The 19,214-nt window shown below is 30.7% G+C and overlaps 1 protein-coding gene across 2 annotated transcripts in view; it reads left to right on the plus strand.

Moving 5' to 3' along the window:
- Positions 1-19,214, plus strand: part of LOC107363628 (teneurin-m-like) — a 55,773-nt gene that overhangs the window by 15,530 nt on the left and 21,029 nt on the right. Inside the window, exons 3-5 of one of the 2 annotated variants that reach the window (XM_015930879.3) lie at positions 80-715; positions 788-1,112; positions 6,321-6,347. In XM_015930879.3, the coding sequence (XP_015786365.2) occupies positions 80-715; positions 788-1,112; positions 6,321-6,347 (988 nt within the window). The remainder of the gene's footprint in view (positions 1-79; positions 716-787; positions 1,113-6,320; positions 6,348-19,214) is intronic. The other variant, XM_015930880.3, reaches the window with a different exon arrangement.

Genomic DNA, 19,214 nt, shown 5'->3' on the forward strand with positions numbered 1-19,214 from the left:
TGCCTTTGATTGATAATGATAGTTTAAAGAGGAAACGGAAATTTAATCAAATTTATTTTTTGCCTTTTCTCTTGTTTAGGTGTTTGTCCAATTTTATGTAGTGGTCATGGTCGTTTCCTTGGTGGTCGATGTCACTGTGAAATTGGCTGGAAAGGATCCGAGTGCAACATTCGTTCATCTGATTGTGAAGTTTCCGATTGTAATGGTCATGGTCGGTGTAATAATGGTGTTTGCCATTGTCTGCCTGGATTCAAGGGTGAAAACTGTGAGACTGCCGACTGTCTGGATCCTAGTTGCTCCTCTCATGGTGCTTGCATCGATGGTACTTGTTGGTGTAAAATGGGCTGGAAAGGAGTCAACTGTTCCCAAATAGATCATCGGTTAAACAAGTTTTTCCCTCACTGCAACACACGCGGTGTCTACGATTTGGATCTTGAAAAGTGTGCCTGTTTCCCTGGTTGGCTGGGTGATGACTGTTCAATAGCCAAATGTGACCTAGACTGTGGCTCTCATGGCATCTGTGAAGGAGGCTCATGTGTATGTGATCCAGGCTGGGAAGGTGCCAACTGTGAGCGACTCTCTTGTGACCCAAGATGCCTTGAGCATGGTCAATGTTCCAATGGAACGTGTGTCTGTGTCGAAGGCTGGATGGGTAAACATTGTACCTTCAATGGATGTGCCAATGGATGTTCCAACCATGGTCTATGTGCCAAAGGTGAGCTAAACTTAATCTTTTTTTTCAACTTCAACTAAAATCTAAACTTAAACACTTTGCTCTTCTCGACAGACACTGATATGGACCGTGAATTGACTTGGCGATGCATTTGTCGTGAAGGTTGGACAGGCAAGGATTGTTCACACCCTTTGGAAACTAATTGTGCCGATGATGTTGACAATGATCATGATGGACTGATTGACTGTGCCGATTCCGAGTGTTGCTCCACCGAAGAGTGTAAAGATTCCCTCATGTGCCTCCGTTCACCTGACCCATTGGACATTTTACTACGAAAATCGCCTCCTTCAGTGACTGCCTCGTTTTATCAGAAAATGAAATTTCTAATTGAAGAAGGTTCCGTTCAAAGTTATGCTCATCGAGACGATTACTCTGAAAGGTAAGAAGAAAATTCATTTTCTATTTCATCTCATTTTATTTCACTTTTTCACAAAACCTTCAACTTTAATCCCCAAAACTCATCTCATTGTTTTTCCCCGAATTTTTCTTCTAAAACTCATAAAAAAACTAAACATTTCACTTTTGATCAACTTTCAATCACTAGAGTTACATCATTAATTTGCTAAATTCAGTCTTAGATTAATTTTTCATGTTTGTTCAATTTCGCTTTTCCCTCATCCCAATGTCATGAATAGATTCTTAAACAATTTTATCTATTTTTCATTCTCAGTTGATTGTCAAATTTTTCGTCGACTCAAACCTTTACCTTTGAACATCAAACTGCCAACACTAAATCAAAGTATTAAAGCAAATGCAAAAGAGCAGTAAATTGAAATTCACTTTAAACAGTTAAAATGTCGAGATACAAACTTTATTACAAACATTAAACATTTACTTTGTTACTTTGTCATCTTTAAAGTCAACCATGAAAAATGAAAATCTCATTTTATTAATAAAACTTCACTCAAAGTAAAGCCCAACCTCAACCTTTAGTCAATGTTAATTTACTCTGGACAGAAGTGAGTGTCGACAAAAAAAATAGTTCCAGTTGAGTGTTTTCGAAAATTGATGAAAAAAAATTCGACAAAAAAGAAAAAAAAAGTTTCAAAATTTTCCTTTCAGGCAGCTGGCAAGACTCGACATTTAGGACAAAACTTTTCCAATCGATAATCAAAATCTTTTCATTTCCATATCAAATGTTAATCAGCTTAGTTGATCAGATTAAGATTATTACCCTCATGATGTTTATCATGACTCTTTGATTCCTCGAAAAATTGGACAATTAACATTTTCCACTCAACATTGGAACAATTCCAGGTTGAGCTGAATTTACTTTTACCCTCAACATAACAATTCACACCGTTCATCATTCCCTTACCTTATATGTGGCTCAACATCTTATATGTAATCTGTTTCTCCTCACCTCAACTCTTCATGTTAACCTTTTGTACTCCACTTGATTACATCCTTCAACAAATCCCGTTTCCTCACTCAACCCACCAACCATGTTTTCTTCATGTTTTCGCCACCTTTTTTTATTCTCTCGTTTCAAACCCTCTTTACACCTTGAATTAAATGTAAAGTTGAAAAGCCTCATTTTCAATCAAACTCAATCTTCACTTGAAACATTTCACCAAATCTCTTCCAAAGAAGGAGAAAAAATTCAATTAGAATTTAGCATTTTCCCAACTTGAATTTGTCCCTCAATTCGTTACTCAGTTAGTTTCCATGAAAAACAACCCAGGCTAAATTTTCTTTTCGATATATAAATTTACTCTTTTGCCAGTTTCAATCAAAAGCAAATTTATTCATTAATCAAGACAGAATTATCTCAACATTTCTTAGAATTTCATCTCTCTCTCTCTCTCTCTTCGAAAAACTCTTTTTCCCAAATTCTTCTCTTTAGCTGAACAGTAAATCATGACAACTGTGCTCAGTAACCGATAGAATCCAGAATTCCCTTGCCGCTTCCCAATCCAAACCCTCGAACCTTTTGTTGACTCCAATTATATGTAAAAATCACACTTTTCCCATTATATGTTTTCCCTGATATTCAAACTCGAATTCCAATGGATGGAACAAGAATGCATTTTCTCACCCAATTCTTATTTTCTTGCATCAAATTGACCCATTTCAACAAATATCTTCTTTTCACTTCAATTCTTTCAAATGATATCGAGTCTTCATTGAGAATAATTGCTCATATTGGAAATTGAATGAAAAAAACAAGTTTGAATAATCGATAAAATTTCCAATTCTCATAACAAACAAGAATTGATTCATTTTTTTTCCTCATTTTTTCATTAAATAATAACAAGTTGGATCAAAGAGAATATCAAAAAAAAACAATTTTTCCCCCTTCAGATGTTCGTTTATTCCAATTATGTGAATATCAATATGAAAAGAAAAAGAACTTAGTTGAACTTATTTTTTCTGTTCTGTCAATTAATCTTTTTCCATCATGATTATATTACATCTTGGCACGCCATCATTATTATTACATTTTGAATCAATCAGTTTACATTGAATCAATTAATGAAAAGAAAAGATATTTAACCAAAAAAACAATTCGATATGATAATGGACAGAAATTGATAGAACTTGTGATAACTTTCCTTATTTCGTGTTTATCGTTAGCTATTTGTTACTCACATTCAACATGCTTTCACGAATGAATTTCATGTTTTTTTCCTCTTCGTTCAACTTTCTTTTTCCCTGCCGACGTTATTGATCATTCCCTGTAAACTGTAGAAATGCTTTTTTTAGATTTTAATGTTTTCTCCATTTTCGTCTCATTTTCATGAACACCTTTTGATTTACCTTTCCAATACTGAGAAGAAATTGTTTCACCTTTATTTTGAAATGGAAAAAGAGAGAACTTCTAAAGAGAGAGAGAGAAAATTCGCTTTCAATTCTGTTCATTTCATGGAGAAAAGGTTCGACTGCGCAAATTTCTCAGAGCCATGCAAGTACATTGAGAAGCATTTTGGTAACGAAAGATTTTTTTCGTGGAAAAGAGTTGAATAACTTTTTTTTCGATTTTTTTTGTCATCCGTCTGAATGATTTGAAAAGAATTGCAACTTTTTCGAGTTTGTCTTTTCCATCAATTTAATTGAACTTTGATTTTTGGCCAGTTTCGTTGACCTAAAACTGTTGATTAACTGTCATTTAATAGATGAAAATAATCGTTTGATAACCTGAGAATCAATAAAATGTCATTAAAGTAGTGAAAAAAGCAGAAGCCTCGAAATGTTGACAGCAATGAAATTTGAGAAAGTCAATAAATGGAAAGCTTCTTCTTGTTCCTTTTTTTCTGCTTCTCATGCATTTACCATGTTCTTATTGAATGATAATGAAAATGGCAATAATAATACTAATAATGATGATAATCATGGTCATAAGTCAACATAATGGTCAATTTAGTGAGGGTATAAGGGAAGCAACAAAATGTCACTTTATATGTTTGTAGAGGCGAAAAGTGGTGCTTCCATGAAAAGACATGAGGAAAGAAAGTTTAATCAATATCATCAGTTGAAGGTATTAAGAAGTTGCTCATGAAATGCTGGTTAAAAGGACAATTGATTAGAAAATGATGAAGAGAAATGTTGAGTTGCAGAAGCTAAGGAAAAGCAGAAAAGGAAAACAAATTGTGGATTAAGACGGATTTAACGGTCAAACTATAAAGATAAATGGACAAAGTGAATAGCAATGAATCCAGTAAATGACTGATATTCAATGGAACCTTGTTTCTTCAGATACAATCAATTAAAAAGAAATCTTGAGCCAATTCGAAATTCTTTTCCTTATCACCAAGAATGGAAAAAGTGTTTCTAGAATAATTCACAAGCAAACAAATGTTCCAAGGAGAATTTCGAGATTCGCATTTTCTTCATTTTCAGATTTTTCTTTTTTTTCTTTTTTTCAAATATTCCTTTTCCGTCAAGAAACTTTTCATTATAATCTTTTAGCATTTCCATGTTAATTTCCATGTAAATTTCCATGTTTCATGACGAACAATTAGAGATTTTGTTTCTCCATTTTGCTTCAGGATATTATTGGTAAGGATTATTCAGAGTTGAGAGAAGAAAAGTTCATTTGTTGGTTCATCAACATTGTTGAAGAATAATAGATTAAATCGTTTTTTTTCTTTCTCTTCTTTTCCCTAATTTGAAACAGTAAATGACATGAAACACTGTTTTTGCCCTGGAGGTTCATTACAATAGAGAATGATGAGTTTATGATAAAGAATGAAATGAAGAAGAAAAAAAATTTGCCAAATCAAAAATTCCATTCTCTTTACATTCAATTGAATTTTTCTGGTTTTTTCATTTTCCCTCATTATAAATTAGCATAATGAACAATCCATGAAGTAGCATGAAAAAAAATGTTCAATGAACAAATGAAGCAAAGACAAGTCAATTTAGCGTAAAACGAAAGAAAAGGGAAAAAGGTTGAAACTCGCAATTCACTCGAGAACAACTTGTTTAATTGATTGAAACTCAGTCTTTTTTTTGTTCTCATGAAACATGGGAAAAACAAAAGTCGATAAACATCCCCAAAAGGTCGATTCAAGTGTCCGTTTGACAAAATGTTTTTTTCTCTTTCACTGCTTTTCCAAAGCTCTGCAATTGTTAATTTCATTCAATTTTCATGGAAAATCAACTTTTCTCTTTAGTCAAATTAATCATTCCAAACCTGTTTAATGTCTTCCAAATAAATTAATCCAGTAATTCAAATCTTACTTTTTCTTCTTCTCAAATTGAACCTTTAACTTGCAAAGAAACTTCATGATAAATGAGAATTTACAAGTTCTGTGTTATTTACTCTGATAAAATCAAATAACTGTAAAGTGTTTTTGCTTTTCAGGGTTGAACAAAAAACGTAATCTTGATAGTGGCTTGTTAGATGAAATTGAAATATTTCACATTTTACTCTAAACTTGCAATAATAAGGAAATAACTCAAAAGATTATGCTTCATGTGCATCAGTTTCAAAGCATTTCATTCATTTTATTGCCTCCAATTTGCTCAGTTTGCTACGATTCGCTACAGAATTTGATACGAGTTTCCATTTTCCAACTTTGCATCAACATCATTGAATATCATATTAATACTCTTGAGATTGAAATTGGAATCAGACAAAACTATGAAAAGACAAACGTGAGTTGAGCAAGCATAAAATGTATACAAGAGTATCAATCTTTTGATATTAAAACATTTAAAATGAAAAAGAATTCAATATTTTTGAGCAACCAAAAAATAAAATCTTTAAAATTACTTTTTCCCCTGAAAATGTTTTTCGGTCAAAATGCTTCTCACATGGCTCAATATCTACTCCAAAATTCCTTTACCCTTTAATCGTTCCTTGTTATTCTTATGTTATCAACATTCTGTGATATATCGATTGAAAATTCAAGTCCTGGGTTAGAGTTTAACTTGTTACCAACAGCGAAAAAGTGAAGAAACGAAAAGGTTAAAAAATAGAAGAAACGTTATTTTCACTCCCAGCATGACTGATATTCCATGTAAAAAACTTTCAACTTCTTAATCAATTCTTTCTTTTATCCTTTTCTTCTTGAAAAATTTTGAAAATTATAATAAACTTTCAAATGAAAAAATAATAAAAAAAAACTAACACAAAAACCAGTCAATTTTGGAGTGCTTTTGAACAAAGGTGAGTATCGAGTATGCTCAAGTAGTCAAGCTACACATTGATTAAACTGAAAAAAAACTAAAAGAAAAAAATAGTTGGAAAAATTCCCAATTCCAAAGTAGATGATTCCAAATGAACCTTTCTCTCTCTCTCTTCTCTCTCTCTTTTTCATACCAATTTTTGTCCATTTATCTGTTTCCTTTGAATGTTGTATGTTTCTATCTGTTCATCTTTACTCTCATCCTTCAATCTTATTAATCCTAATCTCCATCACTAGACTTATCCTTGTTTCCAAAAAAAATCATTATTTTTCTTCCTTTGCCTTCTAATCACCTCATGCTCATCATCATCTTTTCATCATTTCATCTTCATTCCTTCATTTCTTTGTCACTGGACATTAGTTGAGCTTGAATCAACTTGAATGGAAACAATGTTCAAGTCGCTAAAGCAAAAGCTACAAAATATAAAATTCCAAACACAATAGAATAGACGAAATTCCAAGCACATTTTATTCTCATTTTTTCATGTTCCATGAAACATTCTGCTTGGAAAATGGAAAATTGCCAATTTCGGAAAATTTTCATTTTCCAAGAGCAATAAATTCTCAGCTTTTCCAATTTCAACTTTTACCTTTTGATAATTGTGCATTTCTAATGAACAAGTATCAAGAAAAGTTTATCAATGGAAACGTTTCCAAACTCGTTAATTGGATTTTGTTTATTACCTTTACTCGAGTTAATCATTATCATTATATTTTTATCATCATTACATAAAGTCATTCCAAGAGCATTAAAAGTTGAAATCACTTTCGAGCACAAAAATGGAATCAATATAACTGCTACTTTACATGTTAATGTCAATTGAAGGAGCAACGCAATGAGAGGAAACCTTCAATTCTGAGCTACATTTTTTTTCCTTCTAATGATTTTCGTTTTATTCAGATTTTATCCTAACCATTACACTTTATCTGCCTGTTAAATTGCCTCTCATCTTTTCAACGTTTATCTCAACTATCATCATCATCATCATCCAACTGATCCATCTACTTTGAATCTCTTTTCTTCTTCTCCATCAACTTATTACTTTGTATCCAATCGATTTAACTCGAGAAGAAAAAAAAACTTTGTCTTCGATGTAAACTATTAACTTCATCTTAATTCCAGCCTAGAAACTATTCAATCTTGCAAGAAAACAATTTACTCAAATTTTTGCTCTTTTGTCAAACCTTTAAACACGATAAAAAATCGCATCAAAGTTTCAATTTATCTGACAAAATTATGAGAGCAAAGAGAATCAAGACTTTTCATAAATCAAATTTCAATTATAATTTGTTACAAAAGCAAATTGCTTTTTACTCTTCATGATAACCCTCCAAATCTAATTTATTCAATTTACTTGCAAATCACAATTTATCCAAAACGAAGAATTTTTCTGAAAATTCTGTTCTACTAACCGTTATAAAAATTGATAAAGTGAAAGTCGTTAAACTGTAAAGATTAACATGAATTTGAGCAAAAAAAGTAAATGAATAAAGCTGAAACAACGAAATTCTGAAGAGATTAAAAATCGAATAAAAGCTCTTCAGAATGAAAAGACATTAATTCAAAGATTTACACATCAAAAAATTCGACATTTTCCAAGATCGAAACTCCATCAATTAGAAGAGATTAAAGTTTTTAGTTTCTCTTTTCCCATCAACATGAACATTTTCATCGAAAGGGCTGAGTATGTTGAAGAAAGTTTTCGCCAAAAATTCTTTACTAATCAATGGATAACAGGGAAGCAACGAAAATTGGCATTTTCAGTTTTCTTTGCAAATTTCGTTTCGAAAGTGTATTTAGTTCGAATGAAAATCGTTCGTTTTTTTTTCAAGTTTTAGTGTTGACTGACGTTGAAAAATAGTTGCTTTTTAGGCAACTTTGTTTGCTTCTTTTCATGATAAATATTTTTCATTCAATATTGATTGTTTACCATTTGGAATGAACAACAAACAAAGACAACATTATTACTCTTTTGGAAATCTTTACCTTTATCTTTTTTCTTTCAACTTATCTTCCTTTTCTCATCCTTGTTATACTTCACATTTGCCTTTTATTTTCTTGAATCACATCATGAATCAAAGAGGAGAAAAAGGTAAAGCTGGGAGTGATTGAAACTTGCCATCATTTTCTTCATCTCTTCATCTCTTTCTTGATTCAGGATGTGTCAAGTTACAAGAGGAGAAAAAGAAAAATCGCAGAGAAAACATCTGAATACCTTGAAACCTTTGATAAAGAAAATGAAAAGAAAAAGAAGAAACAAGAAGCAGAAGAAAATCTGACAACATTCTTATGAATTATCATGAATAGAATAGGTTATAATCATTGATGTGTTAAGTGAAATAAGGTGAATAAAGATGATAATGATGAGAGAAGAGAAAATATCTCATTTTTCTTTTCATTCAAATGAACCAGATTATCCATTCAGATTCAAACCTGAGAAACCTTGAAACTCGATTCTTTATCATTCCTTTGTTGACGTGAATATCAAGTTGAACTTCTCATTTCCATGGAATGAGAAAAGTTGAAAGTTGAATATCAATTGGAAAAGGTTACATTCTGTTGGTGAATAATAACCATTTAGATTCATTATTGTGATAATTATTCTTTTATTACAAATGCTGATGAACAAACAAATGGATGGAAAACACTCCCAGTCAGATTAATATCATTAATTTGTTTCATTCCCTTTTCGTTGAATGATAACTTTTATTACCATGAAAAGGTTCTTTTCTTTTCCCTCAATTCCAAAACCTTAAATGATGAATTTGAATATATTTAGCTTGGAATAAGAAACAATGAGAAAAAAGTCTTTTCTATTGAGAGCAAAAAAAGGGTTCAAAGCGAAATGCTGAGAGCAATATTTTTTTCTCTCTTCATTATATTATGAAATTTGAATGAAAATTTTGAGCAAACTTTTCTTTAATTAAATTTTTCTTCTCTCATTATTATCGCATTTCATTTTGAGCAAACAATGAAACACGTTCAAATGTGTTGAAAGGTGAAAGTTTATTTGAATAGAAATGGAAATTTGATTCAAAATTTACTGCCCAAAATGCAGACTTGAGCAGGCAACATTTGATAAAAGATTTCACGTGAGATTGAACTTTATTGTTTGTAATGTTTCCAAAGTGCAATTCATCATTAAAAGTTGAACTTTATTGCGCGAGAATTTAATTAATCACAAAAACGTCCACGCGTTCAAATGAATTGATTAATTTCAAGATTCATTCACTTTATTTTCATGAGAAAATTAAAAAAATAGAAATTCCAAAGGTCTATTGCACCGAGAAGAATTCAAAATTCATGGAAACACATTTTCATTTCGAGTGAAAAATTTCGAAAACATCTTGTGTTTGATTGTCTCAGCTAAATTTCGACCAAATTCAAATGTTTCAAAATTCCAATTAGAACTCAACACTTTCGCTTTTCGCGATTGAAATGGGCCGAGTTTCATCATTTTCTTCATGAGAAAAGTTCAGAATGAATTAGTTACTAAAGATTGCACTACATCGAAAGCCGATATTTCAGAATTTATCAAATTCCATTTTTCATTTCGAATCGAAGATTTGGGAAAATCATTTTTTTTATGCCAACAAAGTCTTGAATATTTCAGTTTTTCAAGTTTTTTAGTTTTGATTGAATTTCGATGTTTCATTAAAAGTTTGAAATGTAAATTTTGTTTAAATTTTCTAGTTATTCATTTGAACTTTCATCAAGATAATTAACCAAATGATTTGCCTTCTGTTATGATTGAGTTTAATTAGAGTGAAAACATTTTTTGCTGAAAATGTAAATTTTTTCGTCAATGTTTCAATAGATTATCATTTATTCAGAGAAAAATATTTTCCATTTGACTATGAAAATGCATTATCATGATGAAAATGTGATGGAAGCTGGTAATTATTATTTTATCTTATGCAAGTTATCAATTTGAAAATAGCAATTTTACTTGGTAAAAGTGAAAAAATGGCGAATCGTTTTTTTTACTTCGCTCCATGAAAATTACTTGTCAATCAAATGCACATTTTCAATGTAAACTTGATTATTATGTGCATTATAAGAAGCTTTTTACTTTTACTTATTTCATGTGAAAAATGGATACAAAAAATGAAACATTTTGTTCACAATTAAATGAATGATTGATAACAACAATTGCAGTTTAGCTCGATGAACTTTTTAATTATCTAATCGCAAGTCTATTAACATTTGCGAATATTGAACCAAACTTATCTTCTTTCCGAGTAAACATTTTTTCCCTTCTTTTTCTATTCATTTCCGAATTCATTTCCTTTTTCAATTGTTTCCAACCATTTTGTTCCATTGTTGATGAAATATTTCCTCAGCCTCTAAATGACTAGATAAAGTTGAACCTTATATTCCAGGACAATTGGAATGCCATGAAAAGAGAGTAAAAAAAAGGTGAGAAAATATTCATTTGTTTCAACCTTTCCTGTTGAACAATTTTCACTTTTCAATTGATAATCATTTCCTTGGTAAATGGAAAATGAATATTTCAACATTTGCCAAAGGTTGACAAAAGGTCATGTTGATTTGGAATAAGTTTCCAGTAGAGAAAATGAAATTTAAAAATTTTCCAAACTCTTCATGTTCGAAACAAGGGAAAGAGAAAAAATGAAAATTCGAGAAAAAAATGTTCCTCTGTAAACATGTAAATGATTGAAAAGAAAAGTTTACAGAAGCAGGATTGGGAAAGAAATGGAAATCGATAAAGATTACTTTTGATTCCCATTTTTCACTCGATATCGAGTCGACTATTAATATGGAAATGTTCATCTTCGTGACTTTAAACATTGAAAAGCAAAGTCAATGAGAATCATTAAAAGAATGACTTTTCTTAGTTTCAAGTAAAAATAGATTTTCTCATTTCAATTTACTATAAATACAACTTTATTGTTTTGACTTATTTTTGGGACTTATTTTCAATTTTGCGTTTGTAAACCTTTGCATTATTAAATCAATTTATCAGCATTTTCCTCTGTCCATCATGACATCAACTGACTCATTTTATGACTAACTGGGAATTCGATTTTTTAGCAATCATAAATTGTCTCTTTTCCATTTTCACTTGACATCATCTTCCGGTTGTTCTGATCAATGAACGGGTTTTGTGATCAAATTTTTCTCCTCACCAGTAACATCTTTCAACTTGAATCACAGTTTACTCATTGAAGGCAGTAATGATGTTTCGCTCTGTTAACTATTATTACAACTTGCCCTTTATAAGCTCATTTTCATCTCTTTTTTTTGCATTTCATTTCTTTCTCTTTCTGTTCACACTCTCGAAATGATAAAGATGACATTCACTTTATTATGCTAATGGTGCACTTATTATTCAACTTGATATAATAAAATGAACAAAAAGAGTAAAAATGAAAATTTCACTCCCTGATATTCACTCCTCAACTCTTTCATGATTTGCGATTTTTTACTCTGCACTTTTTTTTCTCAAAATGTTTTTCCAGCATTACTTACTTCAATTGAAACAAAACTGATAATTTGAAAATGCATTATGTTTAAAGGCACAATTTGCAAAATTTACTCAAAAAAATGAATCAAAACAGAAAAGACAAATTCATTTTTAAAATCTCAATCTTTTCAACTCTATTAAGCTCAAGACTTAGAAAGCAACTTTACAGGGAAAACTCAAATTAATTTACTCAACAAAATCGACTCTTTCGATTAACATCTTTCCTTCAGAAAAATCGAATCGTCTTCTTGACTGAAATCATTCCTTTTACACAAGAGAAGGAAAAGCTTTATACAATTTCGAGTTCTGCCACCGATTGATTGTGAATTTTTCATATTCAATTGGAATATGGAAAAGTCTCGGAAATATCCAATTCTTAAAGTGACTCAAAACTAATCTGCATTAATTGTGAACAAGAGTTGGAATGAAGGAAAATGTTATCTTGTAAGTTGATGAACATATCAACAGAATTGATCTCTCATATATCATAGTCATTCAATATTATTATCTACATAATGCATTCATATCACATATTTATTTATTTATCTCTGTACATGCATTTTTATCTTTTATATAATAATATTTGATATTTGGATGGACACAAATTGAGGGAATAATTTTTTCTCCTTTTCTCTTGCTTCTTTCTCTTTCTCTTTTCCTCTTTTTTTCTTAATAAAAACTGATCACGTATGGAACACAAAAAATAATAAGATGAAGAAGAAGAAGAAGATGAAAGATGAAATGAATGTGACCATCATTATTATGGTATACACATATAACAATATCTATCATGGATATTATCATTATCATCATTATCATTATTATTATCATGATAATGATTACTATTATCTTTATTCCAAGTTTTTTGTTTCACTTGTTTTCTCCTCTTTATTCAATCTGATCAGAGTCTTGCTGGTTTCACCTTTGAAAGGGCAACTTTGAAATGTACACTTTTCAATCTCTCCTCAGGGTTACCTGGCTTTGACTTGTTCATTGATAAGTAAACTCATGTTTGAGATTGGATTCCATGTAATCATCGTTTTTGTTTCTCTTCTTTTCGATTCATCACAAAGAGTTGGATGAGAATTTCAAGTAGAAATTCAACTTTTCTTTCAACATTAACTCGAATTTTCTTCTGCTCTTTTTTATTGCAATGACAATATTGAAACATTATTTTCTCTTCTTAACCAGAAATCCATTTCTTAACTCAAATTTTTTCCCTCTTCAACTTTAAATGCTTTCATAAGTTTCTTGAAATCTCTCTAGAGGAAGTTGGTGAAGAAAACAAAGTAAAAATTATAATGATGAAGAAGATGATGAAAAGTGCTCAAGGAGATTTTACTTGTTTGTCTCTTTTCACCAAATGCATAAAGCAACTTCTTTTGAAACTCATTTTTCTCTTCATCATTCAGTTGAACAATCATTTAATTTCAGTCAATCTCTATTGTCTTTAAATCAAATTCCTAACCATCATCATCATCATGTTTATGCTTGAAAAGTTTGTAAAGAGTTTTTAGAAAAGAGGAAAAATTGAGAAAAGCATTTCATGAAAAGTACATGCCTTTAGGAGGAGAAAAAGATCTTGAAAATATTCAGAACTTTTCTTCTCATCGAGTTTCAATTGCAGTCTTTTGTTGCTCAAAACACTTAGTCCATTTGCTACAATAGAGTCTGGTCAGTTGAAGGTTTCTCTTTGGTTGAAGAAGAAAAACTTTTCCAAAGAGACAAATGTAAAATTTCATGAATAGCTCAAGGCAATTAAATAACAAGCAATGTCAATCAAAAAGAGATAAATAAGACGAATGAAACATCGAACGGCTCGAGGGTAGAAAATATTTCAAACAATAATGTTTGAACTTGTTTCCATTTCTACTTACCTTTACCAGCAATTTAACCATTTCTCAAGAGTACAGTTTGCGTCCATTTCAAATGTTGTTTAGTTTTAGTTAAATGAGAAAAATCTGAAATGAAAAAAAGTTCTTGAACAAGTAAATTGATCTGCTGATTTGTATCTTTCAATGAGCTTTAGACAATATTGAATCTCTCAATCAACTTCATGGTTAAAAACAAGACAAAAGTAGAGTAAAAATTGAACCATTTCATGTAACCAACTCGAGAAATTCATCATTTGGGAAAAAGATTCAAAGTAAATAGTCGATTGTAAAAACATGGGGAAAAAAGTCAACATCGATTTTGTCAAATTTCAAGTTTCATCTTTTGTTGAACAAAATGAAAATCTCTTCTCATTTCGAGTCTTTCATTAACATTGCAATCTGAATGACAATTCATTTGACTGACAGTTCCTTGGAGACGTTTCAAGTGTCAGTCAAAACTTGCAGAATAAAGTTACAATGGAAAAAAAGAGAAAATTTGAAAATTTGAAAAGACTGAAAATGAAGGTAAAGAACAAGAAATGTTCAACTTTTCGGTTGACACGAAAATGACGATGAAGGTAAAGATAGCGAGGTGATGAAGATATTCAAAAATGTAAACGAGAGAAAAAGATGAAAATGGAAACATTGAAAGATCTTGAAATTGAAGAGTTGATCAGAAAAGGTTGATAACTTGCAATTTGAGTGGAGATGGAAAAAAGGGTAAAAAGTAGATCGTAAGTGAATGAGAAATCGATCCTTTGAGAGGAATAATGATCCAGGTTCGAGTTTTTGCAACACCAACCAGCATCACTACAACTACTTGAATCTATTGATCCCTCAATGTCTCTCCATCTTCATCTTTTCATCTTATTTTCCATTTTCTACTTTTTTTTCTTATCTCAATGACATTCTGTTTCTCTTCATGATTGCTCGTTGCACCAGAAAAGATGAAAGAAGAGGGAAAAAAACTCTTGTGGTTCAATTTAATGTTACCCTTGATGTTGCTGTTGTTCAATTTTCTTGTAAATATTTTTTTCTCTTTTCTCTTTTTTTCTCCTTTTCCATATCATTTTCGCAGTCTTCATGATTGTAAACTCATTTTTAGCTCATAACATTTTATCTCTTTTTTCATATTCATCTCTTTCTGTCTCACCTTTAAAACAACTTCATCTCAATCAAAATCATTTGTCAAATTTTTCCTCATTCCAACATATTCACTGTTCATCACGATTCATCGTTTGATGCATTTCTGATGCTCATGAGAAGATAAAAGATTTGTAACAAGTTTTCCTTTTCTTTGTACAACAACAATCAATTGAAACATTTTCATGCTCAAAAACATGTTGCACTAATAATGTTGAAAATTCAACCAAACAATCGACTCTTGAACTTTTTTTTTCGCCTCTTTTTCCTCTTCACCTTATTGTTCAATTCAATCTTGTTAACTCTTTTTTTTTGCTCTTCTTGCCTTTCTTCTTGAATACATGAACAGTGGAGAAAAAATCTTGTCACAAAAATGATTGATTCAACTTTTTTTTCCACCTTCCTTTGTCTTCTCATGAAATGAGATTGAAAAAAACAATGTGATTATCAACATCTTTCGGTTCCTTTATAACACAATTTCGTATCGACTCTTGTAAATTGTTATTCACTGGCAACTATTGCAACTTGTTTAGTCTCTTGACTGTTTTGATCACTTGAAACTGCGCTTCATCAATTTATCCTGAAAAGACATTTTTTGTCCAATTTTTTCTTCGTTTCATTTCAAAGCTGCTTTTTTAAGAAAATTTTGTTAATCACGTCCTTCGGCCAAATTTGAACCAAATTCAATTGAATTTTCACTTCGAATCATTTTAGTTTCTTCACTAAATTCACCTTCTTCAGAATCATTAATTCAATCAAATGCTTTTCATCGTTTTTCCAAGTTATCAAAGAAGCAGTTAATCTGCTAATAATTGGAAAGTATCGAGAAACTGAAAAGTAAATCTGATTAAAGAATTTTGATTCTTAAGTTGAAAATGTCGAAATTAATTTCCATTAGAACTTGAATTTTAGTGGATCAACATTTCTCTCAATTGAGCTCATTTTCTCATCGAAAAAATGGTGTAAATTATTCTTCACTCCCAGTCATTTTATCGCCACTCTGGGAGTGATAAACTAGAGTTGAACAAATTGCGAATAAGGTTAATTTGAAATATTCAAAGTCATGTTTGATGAAATATCTTCTTTAGTTTCTCCGAAAATTTGATTCTAATAGAAATTTTTAACCTCAATTATCCATTGAAATTTCAATAAACCTGATCACAATTCATTTATCACGATAAAGTGAATAAAATGAGCAAAATGTAATGAATAAAAAAGAAGCTCAATTTTTCCAATCAATGAGTTTCGCTACTTAACATGGATTAATATTTCAAATGGATGGAACATTTCCAAAGGTAATTTGAAGCAAAATTGAGTTCAACTCATTGGCTCATTTTAACGAGTCTTTTGACTTCATTTTATTATGGATTCCATGAGTAATGTTATCAAAGAAAAGTGTTGACATTTGATATTACAAGATTTATTAGCTGTTGATTTAATGCTTTAACTATGATTGTGCATATCATTATGGAAATGTCCATTAAAATGAATTTACTCTTGTTTGTTCAGATAAAGGATGACACATTGACTCGGTTTCCCTTTGAAACGACAAAAATTGTGATTTTGATTTTGGCGAAAATGTTTCCCTTTAATCACCTTTTATCAGTTTACTTGGGAATTGAATTTGACTTTGATAATTATGTTAATAAAAGTTATAAATTTCAAATGAATATGAGATGAAAGTGAAGAGGAGGAAAAGGATGAGTTGTGGCTCTTTCAGTCAACATGAAACTGTCATGAGTCGAATTTTATTTTTAAAATTTTTCAACTCAACCCAAAGCTTAATCAATGTAATTTTTGGATCCTTTAGGTTGAATCTCAAAGGAATCCCAAAAAAATGAGTCAACTTATAATTATATTGAACTTTGTTGTGTTGCAGACAACATTGTAAAAGGTCAATCAAGGCTGATGAGCAAGGTTCAAGTGATAATGTAAATGCATGTCAATCTCGTGTTTATCGAATTGTAAAGAGAAAATGAGATTTTTCCAACTTTCATTTTCAGTTAATTTAATTGGCTGGGTTTGTAAAGGCGTTTTCAATATTCAATTCATTATTGATGTCGAGAGGAAACAGTCGAGTTTGCAAAGGCAATCTTTTTTTTTGCGCAAAAAGAAGCAAAAATTTCGAACATTTTTTTCGATGAAAATGAAAGGTTTTACTCAATAAATTGTTGTTTTTTGCATAAAAAGTTCTTCCAAGTACAAAGAATAAAACTTTTATACAAAATTTCTCTCGAGATTTTGAACCAGCCTCGACTTGTTAGTTGAATTGAAAATGATCTCTTGAGAGTCGCTGATAGCCATTGAAATGAAGAAGCGCAAAGAAGGCAGATAAACAAGAATAACAAAAGTTTATCCAAGAATAAGAATTTTGAGCCATTTTCTATCTTCCTGCAACCTTTTTTCATCTCGCCTCTCAATGAAGTCTGAAAATTGAATAACTCGAGACAAAAGCGTGTTAACACTCTAATATTGTGCGTAAAGTTGGTTAATAATGGCGATGAGGCAGACTCGACTCTTCACTATCAATTGAATAAACTTGTGTAATAACATTTTCAATCTTCTAGAGACTCTTTTGTCATCATTATCTTATCATCATTGCTTTCCAATATTCTTTCATCAATTTTCATTTCTCTTTACCTAAAAAGCTCTTTTTATTGAAGCTGATTGTAACAATTTTTTATCCAAATTTCTTGTTCCTCTTCCTTTCCATCTCTTCTGTTGATCAATCTTTTCAATTTTCATTTCCATCTTTTTCACTCCAACTTTATCAACTTTGTTTACCTGGAAAAGTTGCAAAGATTTAAATTTACTTCAAATCCAAAGCTTTTTGTTTTTCCTTTTTCATCATTTAATCCAATTTTTTCCAACAAAACTCATGAAACCAATTTAAAATGTATAATGTTATTAGAAGATAAATCTTTTCATTCGTTTGTCGACAAAATTTTCCAACTAATCCAAGCCTTTTGTTGACTTGGAAAACTTTTAATGAAACTTTGAACCTTCATTTTGGCTGACAAATGACAACTTGAGAACAACTTTGAAGATGAAATTTTCATGATTGATCATCAATGGCGTCTAATTGTGGGTGAAGATGATTTTTCATCATTTGTAAACATTCTTGGACTCGTTTGGTGTGGCTAAGTAACGGAATAAAACTAAATATTGGCTCAATTTGTTGATAAATGATGGTCAATATCGTAATGATAACATGTATAAATGGAGTTAAAGTTTGAAGTAAGCAAGAAAAGTGAAAAGCTAAGCAAGAAAAGGAAATCTGTGGAAAAAGGAAAAAAAACTATTCTTCTCCTCCTTTTCGTACTTTTTTTGTTTCTCTTATCATTGAACTTTCCAATTGAAGTGATGATTATGATTGTTATTATGATGATGATAACAATTGTTTCAGATTGAGCTGTCAAGTGAATTGGGAAGAACCATTTTCTCGAGTCAAACAAAGGCACAAATGAATACAATGGTAAAATAACATTACCTTTTATTCCTTTTCTTTTCAATTGATCTCTACTTCTTTGACCAATAAAGTCCAATATTGTTTATTTTAAATGGCCATTTATCGTTCAATATTTTGCTTGGACAAAAGAAAGAAAAACATTTTCAAAAAACTTTCATCTTCACATTTGGTAAAGTAAAATATCAAAAGCTAAACATTTCATTTTTTGATGAAATTCGAGTGAATATTGAATCTCTTGACAAGCTCGATATTGAACCAAGTTGTTGATCTTATCAAATGGTTCAATTGTTGCACAAATTGCGTGATTCAAATTAACAGTAAAACAAATAAGCATGAGAACACGAAGATGGAAAAGGATGGAAAAGATTTTTCATGTTTTCCCGTTTATTCAATTTCTTCTTGGTTCAGTCTTATGACCACGAGTTGGCGATCATGATTGGATGCAATTAAATGGAGATTTACTCGACTTGAGTCAATGTTGAACATGCATTAGATGAGAAAAGGTTTTGATTAAAATAACATCTTATTCAAAGTCTCTCAATGTGACATTTTGTATGAATGGAAGAAGCTTTTTGCTTTACTTTTCAAAGGTTTGTCATTACATTTCATTTGGAACCAAATAAACGGAAAAAAATGAAGAGCAATGATGACTGGGAGGTGAAGAGATGAGTAAATGATTAGAGTGAAAAGAGGAGGAAAGATTTGTGCACTTGATGGATATGATGAAGATTAAAAGGGAATATCAAAGTGGACATGAAAAACTGTAAATATTGCATCAAGAATTGAAAGGAAAATGCATCTCGATAGACAAGTTTACAGACGACTTTTCATTTGTTTATCATCATCTTTATTCATCATTATCATCTGCAGGGA

The sequence above is a fragment of the Tetranychus urticae genome, chromosome 2 (assembly GCF_039701765.1).
Source record: "Tetranychus urticae isolate SD_2017Ah chromosome 2, NJAU_TeUrti_SD_1.0, whole genome shotgun sequence".
Lineage (NCBI taxonomy): Eukaryota > Metazoa > Arthropoda > Arachnida > Trombidiformes > Tetranychidae > Tetranychus > Tetranychus urticae.